The 14675-nt window shown below is 40.3% G+C and overlaps 1 protein-coding gene across 3 annotated transcripts in view; it reads right to left on the bottom strand.

Moving 5' to 3' along the window:
• The window catches only part of LOC119009346 (caskin-2-like), a 54789-nt gene that overhangs the window by 25080 nt on the left and 15034 nt on the right, over positions 1 to 14675 (bottom strand). For all 3 annotated transcript variants that reach the window (XM_037080491.1, XM_037080494.1, XM_037080492.1), the window contains exons 3-6: positions 6644 to 6695; positions 2852 to 2949; positions 1427 to 1572; positions 795 to 890 (exon numbers count right to left, since the gene is read on the bottom strand). In XM_037080491.1, the coding sequence (XP_036936386.1) occupies positions 795 to 890; positions 1427 to 1572; positions 2852 to 2949; positions 6644 to 6695 (392 nt within the window). The remainder of the gene's footprint in view (positions 1 to 794; positions 891 to 1426; positions 1573 to 2851; positions 2950 to 6643; positions 6696 to 14675) is intronic.

Below are 14675 nucleotides of genomic sequence, written 5' to 3'. Positions count from 1 at the left end.
TTTACCCACTTTACCCACATTACTGATGATTATTGATCAAAAATGATGAATTTTTAGGAAATTACCAATAGTCATCCCTACAATACTGTTGCAGCATCGATATCAAAGCAGGGTCTAGTTGGTAAAAAATATTGTGATGTATGATTTTGTCATCCTGTCCTAGTATTTATGAAGTGAGAAGATTTCAAAATACAAAGGAATATATTGTGTGTTGCAATATGGCCCACAAATATTTTGTTATCATTTTAAGGTCTACTGTTGTACTTGTTATAACTCATAAGTGAATAAATGTATATAAATAAGTCTACAAAATAAGAAATATCTCCACCTCAAATTACATGCAACAGATTTTCATATGCTGTAAGCCGTAATCATCAAAACTAAAACAAAAAAGGCTTAAAATATTTCACTTTATTTGTAATAAATCTAGAATATATGAACTTTTCTGTGATATTTCTAATTCTTTTAGATGCACCTGTATATTTATCAAATAAAACAGTTTAGAAAGTGTATTCATGGGGATTACAAAATACTAGAAACTTTAGTTTATGTGTGGTTAATAGTGTATGGTTAATACATCTTGCCTTTGAGTTTTAAAGAACAGAGCTGAAACATTTGTACTAACGACACCGACAATGGTAGAGATAGCAGCAGAACAAAATGTCCAAGTACAATCATGTCACTAGAGTGCTACATATAAACAAATTGTGTCAAATTTGCAGCATCATGCCAAAGGTGGACAATACATTGATGTTCTTAGATCTATACTTGATCACACACACATATTTTCATACCTTCAGTCTCCCAAACTCACAGGCCAGATCTAGAGGAGTCTTCTTGGCCTTGTTCATCAGGCAGGGATTAGACTGGTGCTGCAGCAACATCTCAGACTGAGAGAGAAAGTGGAGAAAGTGATATCACCTCATGCATCATGTACATGCACTCACCTGCCAGTCATCCCAACACATTCTGTGAGTGTGTGCTGATGTTTTGTCTTTGAACAGAGGAGAGGAACATACGATAGGTCTAGTGCGGCCTCTGTTCAGGAGTGTCTTCATTGTGTTTGATGGTGTTGTACTGATGAGGTCAGGCCTCAATATGGGTTATATGACAGGAAGAAGTGTGTGCATGTCCGTGATATGTTTATGTATCCATTAACGCATTCCAGGAGCCAAACGGAAGAGGCTGGAGGTAAGGAATGTGTGCATTCACTGCCTCCAGACTCTTGTGAAAAACCTGTGTCATGGCATTAATGGTTTTACTGGTATTGTTGGTGGACAATACAGGTTGAGTCACAAAGGGAAAGGGTAGATTTCAGTGAAATGGGAGGATTTGTAATGCCTTGGAACTTTGCCTTTGGCAAACGAGGTGTGTGCGTGTGTGTGTGAGAGTGTGTGTGTGTGTGTGTGTGTGTGTGTGTACCCACCACCTCGTAGTGTCCATACTGAGCAGAGAGATGTAATGGTATCTGTCCATCATGGGAAGAGGAGTTGACTGAAGCTCCAGCTCTCAGCAACAATAAGACAGAGTCTGCTTTACCTTGCCACGCTGCATAGTGCAGGGGGCGCATGCCTACAGACAGAAACATGAGTGAGGGATGGAGCCAACGACGAGGAAATGAGAAGCACTACAGATTTTATAACAGCAGTTGTGTCTTTTGTGTTAGGGTCTGAAAATATAACCTGATGATATCATAGTGATGTCATCAGGGTCATTTAGTTCAACATAAAGTTGGTCAGGTTAACTAGCAAAAAGGGTCTAACAAAAGAAGCATTATGAAAAGACTCATTTGATCCATATTAGGGACATAAGGTCACAACATCTTGGCCATCACAGATGTGATTTTTAATATTCTTTTCTAAAATCTACCATCAAACTTTAGTGTGAGAGTGTAAGTATAAGGGCCCTGACAGACCAGGCTGTTTTTGCAGCGTGTGCCACACCATTGGCAGTTTTCTGGACAGAACAGTAAGTAGAATCGGTGACGGAGTTTGTGGTGGGTGAATATTCATCTAAGTGAATAAGTGCACGAGAAGAGAAACAGAACTTGAGCATGTTGCTGGATTGATTGTCCTTATTTTATCGCCTCTCCATCTCTTCACCAATACCATTTACAAATTGTTATCCAACAAGATCTAGATTAGAAATGGCTATATTATCACCAATGTTGTAAAAAGTGCTGCTTTATTATAGCATACATTTGTATGTCTGCGGTCTTCCAATTTCCTTTTTTAAATAACAAATACAGAGTACCACCACCTGGTGCTATGGACAGTAATTTCCTCTCACGGAAATCGAGAACAAACAGTGTATGATCTGTATCACAACACCTGTGCTAATTGTGCTTTATAAACCTTGACCAGTTCTTGCATCAGGACAGAATGTGCTATGACTGACAAATAGCAAAACACTATGTGACGCCACTTAACATGCATGAGATCCTTAATTCCCAAACTGACAAGCCAGCAGGAAGCACCAAGAGGTAAATTCAACCTTCAAAACGGTTCTGAGAAATCTATAGCTGACCTCAGTTATGAGCACTACACGCCTCTGGTCTCAGCAGCTGCCACTCCCGCACAAATTCTACTAGATCTGTTCCGCTTGGAGACTGAGGTTATTTGCTGTAGCACTTCTGTCACTGCATGGCAGACAAACTTCAAAGTGAATCATATTTATTCATATGGGTCAAACTTATTTCTAGCTGAAAGTGTCAGAAAGCTGTAGAGGAAGCTTTAGGCTCAATTTAACCCAGAGTGACTTCCTGAACGTGATTTTTTTTTTTGTTTTGTTTCATGTGGGGTTTGTCTAGTGACACTGGTTTAGCTGGTAAAGCTGTTCTGCGTCATGATACCGTTGATGTCCTTGATATCCACCGTGGCCTGGGCCTCCAACAGAAGAGACAGCAGCTCCATGGTGCCTGTCAGAGCGGCATGGTGCAGCGGTGAGAAGCTGTGGGACAGAGACAGAAAGAGAGAGAAAGAAGGAAAGGTAGGTGGGGTCAAGGGGGAGCAAGAAGGGGATGAGACAAGGAGATGAGATGGGTTATAAATCATACTGATGACTCTGCAGCAGGTGGGAAATTTTCAAAACTCCAGAATGAGACAGTGCCGTGTGTGTGTGCGCCCATGTGTGTGTGTTTGTGCTTGTTTGTGGTCTCATCAAAACTCCAGACTGAGATGTGTGCGTTTGAGTGTGTGCAATCCCATTCCAAACTGCAGCCTGAGATAAGAATTTATGTGTGGTTTTACGAGTGTGCTTCCCCATCCACCCATCAACATTTCAGAATGAGGGGACGTGCGTGATGTGTGTGTCTGTGTCTGCGCAGCACACGTCATCACAACTGCAGTCTAAGATAAGATGCAACGTCAAAACTGCAGATTGAGATAGGAATCATCTGCGTGTGTGGGGATGCATGAATGTGCGTTTCAAGTTCATCAAGTTTCAGAGATGAAATGTGTGTGTTTGTCGGGTCTCGGTAAATTCCACAGAGAGAGAAATTAAAAGGCATAAATTCATGGCGACAAGTTTTGCTTTTGCTTGGGGCGACGCAAACACTGAGTGTTCCAGAGGAGGTGACACCTCAGAGGAAACTCTCGAGAAGAGTGCGAGCTGGAGCATATGGGGATAAAATAACAGCTACAGTACAGAGGGCTTTCAGGCGATTGCACACAGCCTCAGGAACTCATGGTGGGAGCCCAGAGGTCTTGGGCACCACTGCCAGGGTGTCTTTGCAACGTGAACAAACTGTAGTTTTCACTGTTTTGTATTTTTAACATAAAACACCAAGGCCTAACACCCATGCTGACTGCATATATTTCCTCTTTAATATTAACAATCATTTGTTAAAGTAACACATCATAGCTCAGAGAGTAAACAGTTGTATCATGAGACTTTACTCACCAATTTTACCTCTGACCTACGAAACTGCTCAAGTTTAAGTTCAATTCAGAGGACCACGGCTTGTTACCAACATGCCTACTGGCCATTCCAATTTCTGAGGAGGTACAATTACTACAGATGGACAAAAGTACAGTGTTTGCAACAAAGGTTGTAAGTATAACTAGAGACCATCTTGCGTCTGGATTACATGGGCCACAACGCTCAATTGGTGTGTAAAAAGGAACACGACAGAAAAGTGAGTTTGGCAAGACAAGAGAACTCTACTACTACTCTACCTTCTTCCATATATCTAACCATCCTCGTATGGTCAACTTTTTTACCATTGTTAGTATCAACATATATATGTTTTGATGAAATATTCCTTCGTTTGGCAAGGGAAGTGCACAACATACTTGAAAGTCACTATGCTCAGTTGTTCATCAAGAAAAGGTTGCAGCAAGCAATCATCTCTAGCTTCTTACATTTCTGTTTCTGTATGTATTAAACAGACAAGATAAAATGTGATTTTTAGTGGAGAGAGCCAAGTTATATATATCCCCTACTCCCAGTTTTCATGCTATACTAGGCTAACCACATCTTGTCTGTGCAGGCTATGTACTCAATTAGCTGAATATGACTACATGCTGTTGCAAATAACTAATTTCCCTACAGGTAGCTCATAACTGCTCATGTAAATCCAGAGCTAACACCAGGTGATGACTGCCTTGTGACACTTGAGTTATCCAGGATCACCAGTTGGTGATGCCAGCCTAAAAAAAAGCCTGACTGAAGGGACGACATTCTGTGATCGTCTGTGAGGCAGGACAAGTTAGAGATGATCAGGCTTAGACATCAGTATGTGCTCATGTGACATCTGAGGGATCTCCAGACTGTGAAGTGGCTTATCTTATCAGTTTCATTGTTTAAGCCTTCATGCCTAGCAGCCACACACACACATTTATCCATCCATCTACTGTCTAACAAGACTGCACCTTGTTCAATCCTGAGTCACTCACAGCTACTTTCTACAAACACACACAAACACATTCTTGATGTCTCTCTCTCTGTCATGGTGTTGACTCAGTGACAAGCGACTGTTTGCTAGTCCTCCCCTCCCTTTTTCATTCCCTCTGCACTCGTCTCATGTATCACAAGTAACCCTTTCCTCTGTACCACACACACACACACACACACACACACACACACACACACTCAATCATGGATAGACATGTTTAATTTCAACACCCCTATTGTGTATCACCTCCCACTCACTGCATTCACACTGCATTGACCCTGCATGTAGTGACACGCAGCAGGCCTAAGTCAACACTCAGACATGTTGCATGTAGGCTAACATATATACAGGCGCAGCAGCTCCAGCCTCTTTGGGATTCTTTACATGTCTGATGGTCTATTAATGATGACAACAGATCTTCAAAAATAAATGTGATGGATAAGATAATAAAAAAAAAAAAAAAAAAAAAATCTCAATCTAGGGATGGTCTGGGTCTAGTGTGGTTTAGTGGCTTGGTTCGGGTCTCTGAGGACATGTACACACCAGCAACTCCAGCCAACATTAGCGGAGACAGCATTACACCACAAACATGGGTTAATCCTCATCTTAAAGCTTAAAGGTAAACTGAAACTGTATGTTACTTGTGCAAGTACATAAGCTGTACGGTTAAAAAATGTTATGAAATTAGAGTCTGGTTCCACATTCTTCATCATCATACTTATAAACACAATAATTGACTGGTTCTACATTGCAATACTAGTACAATGCCATTTCTTTACCTCATCTAAATGACTCACCAGCTAATGACAAAGCTAATGACATTATATGATGTATATAGCCATCAAATGCTGCTTCAAATTTTACATGGTTCATGTTTTAAAATGAGTTAGCTGGAAACATTAAATAGGGGGCATTTTCAACCAACTCATGGAGCTAGCATTAGCTCAATTAGCTATCCAACTTTGTTTAAAACAAGTCCCTAAGAAACATTAACCCTGCATTCAAATATCAATACTACTAAATGCCAAATAAAGGTTCGATTTTGCAGTATGCAAGCCAACATGGTTTTCTAACTATTTAGACAAGGGCTGCACAATTAATCGCAAAATAATAGAAATGGCAATATGACCAAGTGCAATATCTCAATCGCAACTGCAATTATTCTATAAAAGGTAAAATGTGTCAAAAAAACTATGTTTTAATGAAATTTTGTAGTGCTGCAGGAATGTTCTGGCCTATAAAGCTTGTCCTCCAAATGTAATACAGCATGTTTGTTTGGCAGAGACCAGGAGAAATGGCACACCATCATGATTTTACTGGATTTTCAATGGCAATGGCCTCTGCGCAGTGGAAGATACGTCACGGTGTGTCCCACAAATATAAACAAAAGCACAAGACGGACACCACAATGATGGATGAAAGCACATTTCAGTGTTTAAGGTACATGTCTTTACTCAAATTGTTGTAGATTGGAGACAAATTCTTGTCATTTCCTGTAATTTTCTACGCCTTGACAGGTGACGTAATAACTCTGAAGGGCATTATACGTTGGGACATGTGGCTGTTTTTGTTGTGAGTCACACTGTAAAGACAGAGGACTAGCAGGAGGCAGCTACAGGTAGGGCAATTTTCTAATCTGCATGTCAATCAAGACTATGACTCTTCTACTGCATTCTTAGACTCAACTTCAGGCATATCTCACCTGCTGACACACACACACACACAAGCTTGTGCACACCCTTCTCTTACCCGTCAGAGTCTTGGTAGTTGATGTTGAGTCTCTTGGTGGAGCCCAGCAACTCTGGAGGAAGACAGAGAAGGAAGGACAGGAGAGGGAGGCAATGGAAAAAGACCATTAGTATTTATTTGGTGACACATTTCTCTTTCAACCAGAGTGCTCTCCAGAAATCCCTCCATCCCTGCAGGACCCTGGGTGTGTTTTCACAATAGCTTATTTTTCCTGCACTTCTCTCAATCATCGCTCCTTCCATCAAACTACCTGACAGCCCAGACAGGATGGGGAGCTTTCCTCACCTCCTGCTGCCTCACCCTTCCTTCTCTCAGCATGGCTGACACCCTCATGGCAGCCAAATGATTCATAAACAAATGATTCTGCCTCGCAGAAATGTGCAATTCCACCTCATTTACACTGCTATCATATCATAGCTCTTTGGGATTGTGAGTGACAGTCATAAAACACAACATGCCAGCATAACACAAACATACATTTCTTTTTCCACAGCAGCAAAAAATAGCATTACACAGTTCGCAAGACTAGACAAGTTTTGTTTTTTTCACTCACCTTGAAACAGACAGAATGCTACTTGTCCCATGTCTTACTCATTCACTCTGTACTCCAAGAGGGAGGATAATTATTCTCACCATCTATTATATCTAACTGAAAACCAGTTTCCAACTGGTTTACAAACCCAATCCCTGGAGTTGCATAATTGAAATATTCTTCTTGGGAACCTCAAGAGACAGCTACAAAGCTGTCCCAAGTTTCAAATGGAAACATAGTCGCATTAGTTTAGTATAGAGTCAAAACCTTTGCTGTGACACCACAAACATCTTCCCCTACATGCATAATCCCTTTATTCAAATCACCCCAATCAAATTCGTCCATCATCCCAATGTCCCTCTCAAACCTCAAAGCCTCATTCTGACTTAACATCCTGTCATATCATGCATCCATATCCATCTCATATGTCCATCTCCAGCCCCTAATGAGGGCTGGAAACTCTCGTCAAACAGCTAAATATCCTGGGACGTCCTACAGCACAGATCTACTGTAAAAGCCCCTCTGTCCACCAAACCCCACACAGGAACCAGACTGCCAAGGCCTCTGAAAACAGAGCCATTCATTGCAGTCAATCTCTTACTGTTTTCTCCCACTTAGGTGTGGAAAATCACATAAGTGTGTGTGTGTGTGTGTGTGTGTGTGTGTGTGTGTGTGTGTGTGTGTGTGTGTGTGTGTGTGTGTGTGTGTGTGTGCGCGTGTGTGTGTACAGAGAAAGACAGAAATATATTATAAATGTTAAATAACTTGTATCAGATATTCAGACGACGTTATTTTCTAAATTGTGATTTTGTTGTTCTCCTCTGTACATGCGGCATCTATTGATGTCTTAGGAGAGGGATCCCTCATTGAACAAATTTGACTATTTTCTTACAATTTAGAGACTAAACTACTTAATCAAATATCAATGGACATATTTGTAAGCTGCAGCCCTATCACTTATTAAAGTATTATATCAGCACAATAACTTCACTTTAACACAATTTTTACTTTTGAGGACTTCAACACTGGAAACCAACACTGTTAAGAAAAACTATGATAAAGCTCTGTGTTGCTAAGTAAAACAAGGCGTCTATTTCTGCAACTTTCCAAAGCAAAGCAATTGGCGCGGGTTGCAGAGGTTTCAATTACTTCCATCACTTTTCATGTGTACAAGTGAGAACCATATAAATGCCTTTACGGAGAGATATGTATTATATCTCGAGCCATCTTCAGGTGTGGCCGTTCACACACTTTTGTCCGCAGATGTGGTCAAATGACATGGTCGACAAACTACTTTGGAGCATAGCCATGCCTTTAAAAAATTCAAAAACCCATCACTCATCATGACCAAAAGCTAGCAAAGGATTGTGGTATGGTGGGAAATGTAGTTTTGCAGCCAAATAGAGCAATATGATTGCACATGTAATATATGGATATGTACAGCTAGAGTTCAACACTGAGATAAAATATTAAGCAGAGCAATATGTTACCTACATTTATAGTGAATCTATGGTTGACAGAAATTATCACAATGCTTGAAACATTTTCATCTGAAGTTTGCTGCTGATCACATGGACAAAGACAAAACCTTCTGGAGAAAAACTGTGGTTAGATGAAACAAAAATTAAGTTGTTGCCAGAATGAGCGTCAATACGTGAGAAGGTGAAGCCTTCTCAGATAGTGGGCTGCATAACCAGAAATTAAATCAGAATCTAGATACATGTTTTTAGGTTTATGCACCAGGCGAGCAAGTCTCATCAGACTGAATAGGTGACATCCTGGTGTCCAGTACCTAGTAAGTTTATGTCAGGCTCATTCAAAAACAGATAACAAAAACAAAAACAACACCGATTCTTAGTTTCACATGATTACACCAACAAAAACGTAACTATGAAAATCATATTTTTTTCGAAGGATCCCTTTAAGTCTTATGAACTAAACCTTTCAGTTTAAGTGTTTAAATCAAACTTGTGCAAAAGACAAAATAGGTCACATAATCAAAAGAGAATGCTTAACAGTGGTAGTCGCAGCAAAACAAAACTTGATATGAACAGGCTGTGCAGAAACTACCAGAATAAATATACCATATAAAACATAAGAATAAGAGAATATGAAGCAATTTGTGAATTCACAGCATATAAATGGGCTCCCACGGGAGCACTGATGAAATATTGAACTCTGTCTTTCTTTCTGGTTTATTGATGTTATTTTTCAACTCAGAAAAGTCAGAAGGGGAAAAATATTCAGATTTTCAGTGCAGTTGGGTTTATTGTGCATAAAAAAAAACATAGGAACCACTCAATGAAAGCATAATGACATTTTTAAAAAAACTAGTTAGTTAAATCCAGTAATATTCCCAACTTCCACTAAACAGTTCTACAATTTTCAAGTAACTTCATACAGGATGTCCCCCACTTCTTTCAGAGCTTATGGCGTAAACAAGGCATTCTCACTTCCATGGTTGAGAGATCAATTCCCACTAGAGGCTTCCATGACAGAAAGGCACACATTCACACCCCTGCAGGGGGTTTTGTAGGAAATTATCTACCAAATGGCAACATTAATGTGCGCAAACTGGGTACAGCTGTGATCTCTTTCGATGAATCCTGTGAAGTTAGCATGCGGCCCTACAGAAGCACTGTTTCTGCTGAAGACTCACATCCATAAAACAAGGGCCTGAGGGCACAAAAAGGCACATTGATAATGAGACAGATAGAGGGGTTGGGCGTTGGGCAGCTTGCCAAAACGGGGTCTAAACTGTCCCGACGGTATGGAAAGAACAGGGCCTTTCAGGAGTTCTAGTTACAACATGAGCCGGCATTCCTCACATAGCACACCCACCAGGCTATCCTACTCGCTGGCTGTGTCTCCGACTATGTATCTACAAAACTGTCAACTCCCTTTTTACCCTTCTGCTTTCCATCCCCTCCCTCCTCCCCTCTTCGCACAAAAGTAGTAGGGGGCTCCTTCGATCAATTAAATTACCAGCATGTTGACTCTCCAAGTGTATGTGTGTGTGTGTGTGTGCACCCCCCCAATTCTCGGCTCTAGGAGTTGGTGTAAACAGATGTGTAGTAAATATCAAGCATTGCGCTTTCTTGCAGAGACAGGGAAATTACAGGCTTTGCTCCCTGCTGCGAGCTGATGTTCACGGAAACAGAAATTACTGAATGCTACGAGCCACAGAGTTGTCAGTGTGGAATCTCTCTATTGTTTTCTATGGTTACGACAAACAAAGCAAAGGGACTGTGTGATGCCGTGTTTTGATTACATTATCAGATGCATAAGTAATGCTCGGAACTGCTGTTGTTTTGCTCCCTCCGCACCTTTCCCACAACAGCTAAAGCATCCTGGACAGAAGAAATGGATGATGGCGCTTTGATTTGAAGAGAAAGGGAACATTCAGAAAGGAGGAGGAGGAGGCGAGAGGGAATGATGAATCTGCTGTACACCTCCATTCAGGTGAGATGAGGTAAACGTTTTTTTTAGCGTGTGTGTCAGGTGCGCAAATGAGAAAACACATTGAAGACGTTTTAAAACACTCGCTGCAAGATCAGACGAGTGTGCAAATAGCTCTGAACCTCTTCAGAGTGAGAACACAGAGACGGGAGCAACGGAATAATGTAAATACGAAAATAAAAGACAACAAAAAAGCCGGTTTGCTTGTGTTCATCTCCGACAAGACAGCAGCTGGCAGAGGCATGAGCTGCTTTGGCTTGCACGGCTGCAAAACTCATTTTAAAATGCCTTTGATCACAGTCCACGCAAAAAAAAAAACTAGACGGCAAATGCATAAAAATAAGGGGACCTAAATCACATTAGTCTGTAAAGGCACACTATGTAATTTTACATCCTGGCAAGACATAGCTGTATGAAATCCAAGGATTTTGATACTCCGATCCATATTACTTCTGGGATCAGACAACACAATAAAAGCACAATAATGGCCGGAAAAAAGTGGGTCATCGTGAACAAAGATGAACGACAGCCACAACATTGGCTCATTTTGTCCCATGTATTTTGTTGCAGAGTAACAAAACTGACGTGGTTCATCTGATGCCAAATGATGTCCCAGGAAATAGGCGATGGCAAATCAGAATTCATTATATAAATCCATTTGTTGTTGGTGCTGTCAGTTGAAACACTGAAGCTGACCCTGGCCCCTCTGTAGAAATCACAGATGTACATCACACATGTTGTGACAGATGGATAGCTATAATTGACTGGACTTCCATGTGTAGTTGAACATTTCTCTCAGCCAAGTTATGACAAGAATTTTTGACTCTATGATCACATAATCTGATACAGAACTATGCCATGAAATAAAAAATTGCCAATCTTTGACGAAGGGCTGGGCAATATGTTGATTAATATTGTTGATGTAATATTAAACTTTATATCGTGTTAGATTTTGAATATTGTCATGATAGATATAGGTTAAGTGTTGTCATTTCATTTTGTCACCTAGTCCCAGCATTTGGCAAAAGTTTCATTTAAATGTAATTTTACAACGCATGGTTTGACAATGAAATGCATGTTGTAGTTGCTTCATGCTGCAGAAAAAGTGGCTACTCTTTATTTCCATTTAACATGTTATAAATGGCCGTGTAATGTTGCTATGGCTAACGTATTAGCACAACATCTCCACACATTCAGCAGACATGGAGCAACATCAGCATTCATTTGGAGTCTTGTTTCTGGCCGCCTCATTAATCTAACATTCACTCTCCTAACTCTGTTTTGGTCCACTAACATCTGACAAAAATAGCTTTATCTGCTAAATGATCCACTACTTTGAATTACGTAGCCTAGAACTCAAGTTTATGCACTAAAAGGAACAGGGAACATGACACTATCCCTCAAAATCAATGCGATGCGATCATGATACACTGCACAGCAGCTTTAATAGACAATGAATAAAAATGACGGACGCTGTGGAGATGTAGCTTTGTTTGCTACGTGGTAGGAAAATTGCCTTTTCAAAATTACCTTTAATCTGCCTGTTAATGTGGGAAAAAAAATGCCATAGGAGCTGTGAGACTGAATCGAATAGTAAAATTGTGGGTCAAAAAACCAAAACAATGGGCTGAAAGGGCGTAGAATTAATAAATATTTCACTGTGATCTCATCACTACGAGTAACAGCATTTTTTTTTACTTTCCATTTTTACCATTGTCAACATAAAAACAACACGGTGAGAGACATAATCTCAGTTAGTGTGTGGAACTTTTTCTTTACAGCAGCAACACTATGTATTGGACTTATAAAACATGAAAATGTACTCTCCTTGAAAACTTTTAGTGTATCTAGAACAAATTGTTGTTGTAATGATAACTCAAGTTGTCCTCTGTTGAGTGCAGCTTTAAGATGTTTGCCCTTTTTTATACCGTCTGAGCAGACCTGATTCCACAGCATTGTTTTGCTGCATTTTGCCGCCAAATGTCACCTTGGAACTAAAAGCCATTCTAAAAGAAGACTATGCAAGCATGAATTCTGATTTCTCTATATTGATGTTTTGAAAAGACAGAAAGGCCTGAAATAACAGCGGTTACTCACAGGCTTCGCTCTTTGGAATTGTGTTTAGGTTCTCCCTCTATATCTCGAAAATATTCCTTGGAGTTAAGCCGCAAGGAACTGGAACCCACTTCTACCCACGCCGGCTTCTCATTAACAAAGCAGAAAAGGACACTTGATTCAGGAGTTGTGGGTTGAGACGAGCCCCCACACAGAGGAGAAGTTAGCCTGCCACACAAACAGTGCAGCCACAGTGGCCTGAGGCGAGACCAAACTACAGGGGAGTAGGAGAGGGGGGTAATTTAAGGTCATCATCTGTCTCTGGCGATAAATGGTTTGTGGTCAGGTAAGGACCTCATCAAGGCAAACACTTATCTGAGGAACACATCCATCTAAGTGTGCTGATTACTGAGAGGGTAAACACAGTCCCTCAAACCAAACCACTGAGTCAAAGCGGTCTTGGCTTCACTCCAGCTGTCCCACAGAATTCCTAATAAGGCTACCGAAAACATGATAAGGTCTGTACTTGTTTCTGCATGCAACACACTGTTGTTGTTGTTGCTTATTACAACCATGTCATCAGTAACACATGTTCAATATTACCTCTAAGTAATTTAAAATGTATGAAACTGAAAAGGAAGTGCACATTTATTAACAGTGTCTCTAGCTTGGCTTCAGCGGTGGAAGCAGGCAGGTGGTGAGGTGGTCACTGAAGGAGTGTGTGTGTGAGGAGGGTAAAATAATGCGATTAAACCAGCATGTTAAGTCTAACCAAATGGAAGTCTCCCAGGGGTGCATAGGTGGGCGCAAGTACATTTGCCATTTATACAACTTTTGCGTTGGGTGTGAAAATAACAACTGCAACACTCTGAAACTAGCAATGACACATGCTGTTTAGCATTGCACTCCCATTTCTAAACAGTGTCACAATCACAAAGTTGTCAGAATCAGCTGATGCAGCACACCCAGGGACCAATATTCTAATTCCACTTTTTAAAAAATGTTGTTTACATATGCATTAGCCCTTTCAAACACCTTTAAAACTAATTTTTAAAAGAGACATATCATGCACATTTTCAGGTTCATCATTTAATTTTGGGTTAGTATTGAGGTTTACATGTCTTAATAGTGCAAGTGGAAATCGCTTGGACAATAAAGTGTAACTTCTTGTAATTGTGCTATTCCTTCTTCATGCTAATACTGATGTTATCGCTAATCCATGTTAGCACTGTTGATCTTGCTAGGATGGCAAGCTTGTTGCTGTATTAATGACTATGTATGCTCGTTGACCACAACCATATTCTTTGCTGGGAAAAAAATATGACCGTTACACAGGGGGGCGTTGTATTAGCATCAAGTGACATGATTATATCCGTTACCTCCACATTAAGAGATGAATCATCTATCTCTATTCCACTTATAAATGAAAACCTCTTCATTCTGTGCATCAAATCCCTGCAGTCACCTGAAGACCGTCCACTAACTTTAACTTGATTATACCACCTGCAAATCATGCTGCTAAATAACACAAACACATCTGCATAGAACAGACTAGTGGGTTGTGACTCTGTATTCTGCTTGGTTATGTGACAAAACATTGGAGTAGAGGGCTTCATCAATCATATGTGCAATGACCTCTGTTCCAACTTCTCTTTTAAATTAATCATGAAGCATTTCACCAATATAGTCTTGTATATATTCATAGAAAAAAAACTATTCCTAGTTATATTAAATTTTGAGTCAAATGGATGCTGATGTAACAACCTGCACCAGTGTTGTAAAATCATATAGTCGTCCATGGCTACTACCTGTTTCACTCTATAGCGAAGTAAAGAACTTTCTGTTATAATTTCAAAACTCTTTCTAAAGTCCTGTTAAACCTACCATTATTCAAAGGGTTCAAATGAGGGAATACTGTTTAATGATGTCCTCTATCAGGCTGGAAGTTGAATTTGGACTTTATCTAAATGTCACTGTCCGTCAAAT

This window comes from Acanthopagrus latus, chromosome 20, assembly GCF_904848185.1.
Source record: "Acanthopagrus latus isolate v.2019 chromosome 20, fAcaLat1.1, whole genome shotgun sequence".
Lineage (NCBI taxonomy): Eukaryota > Metazoa > Chordata > Actinopteri > Spariformes > Sparidae > Acanthopagrus > Acanthopagrus latus.
The sequence above is the reverse complement of the archived record's forward strand: the minus strand, read 5'-3'. Positions and strand labels throughout refer to the sequence as shown.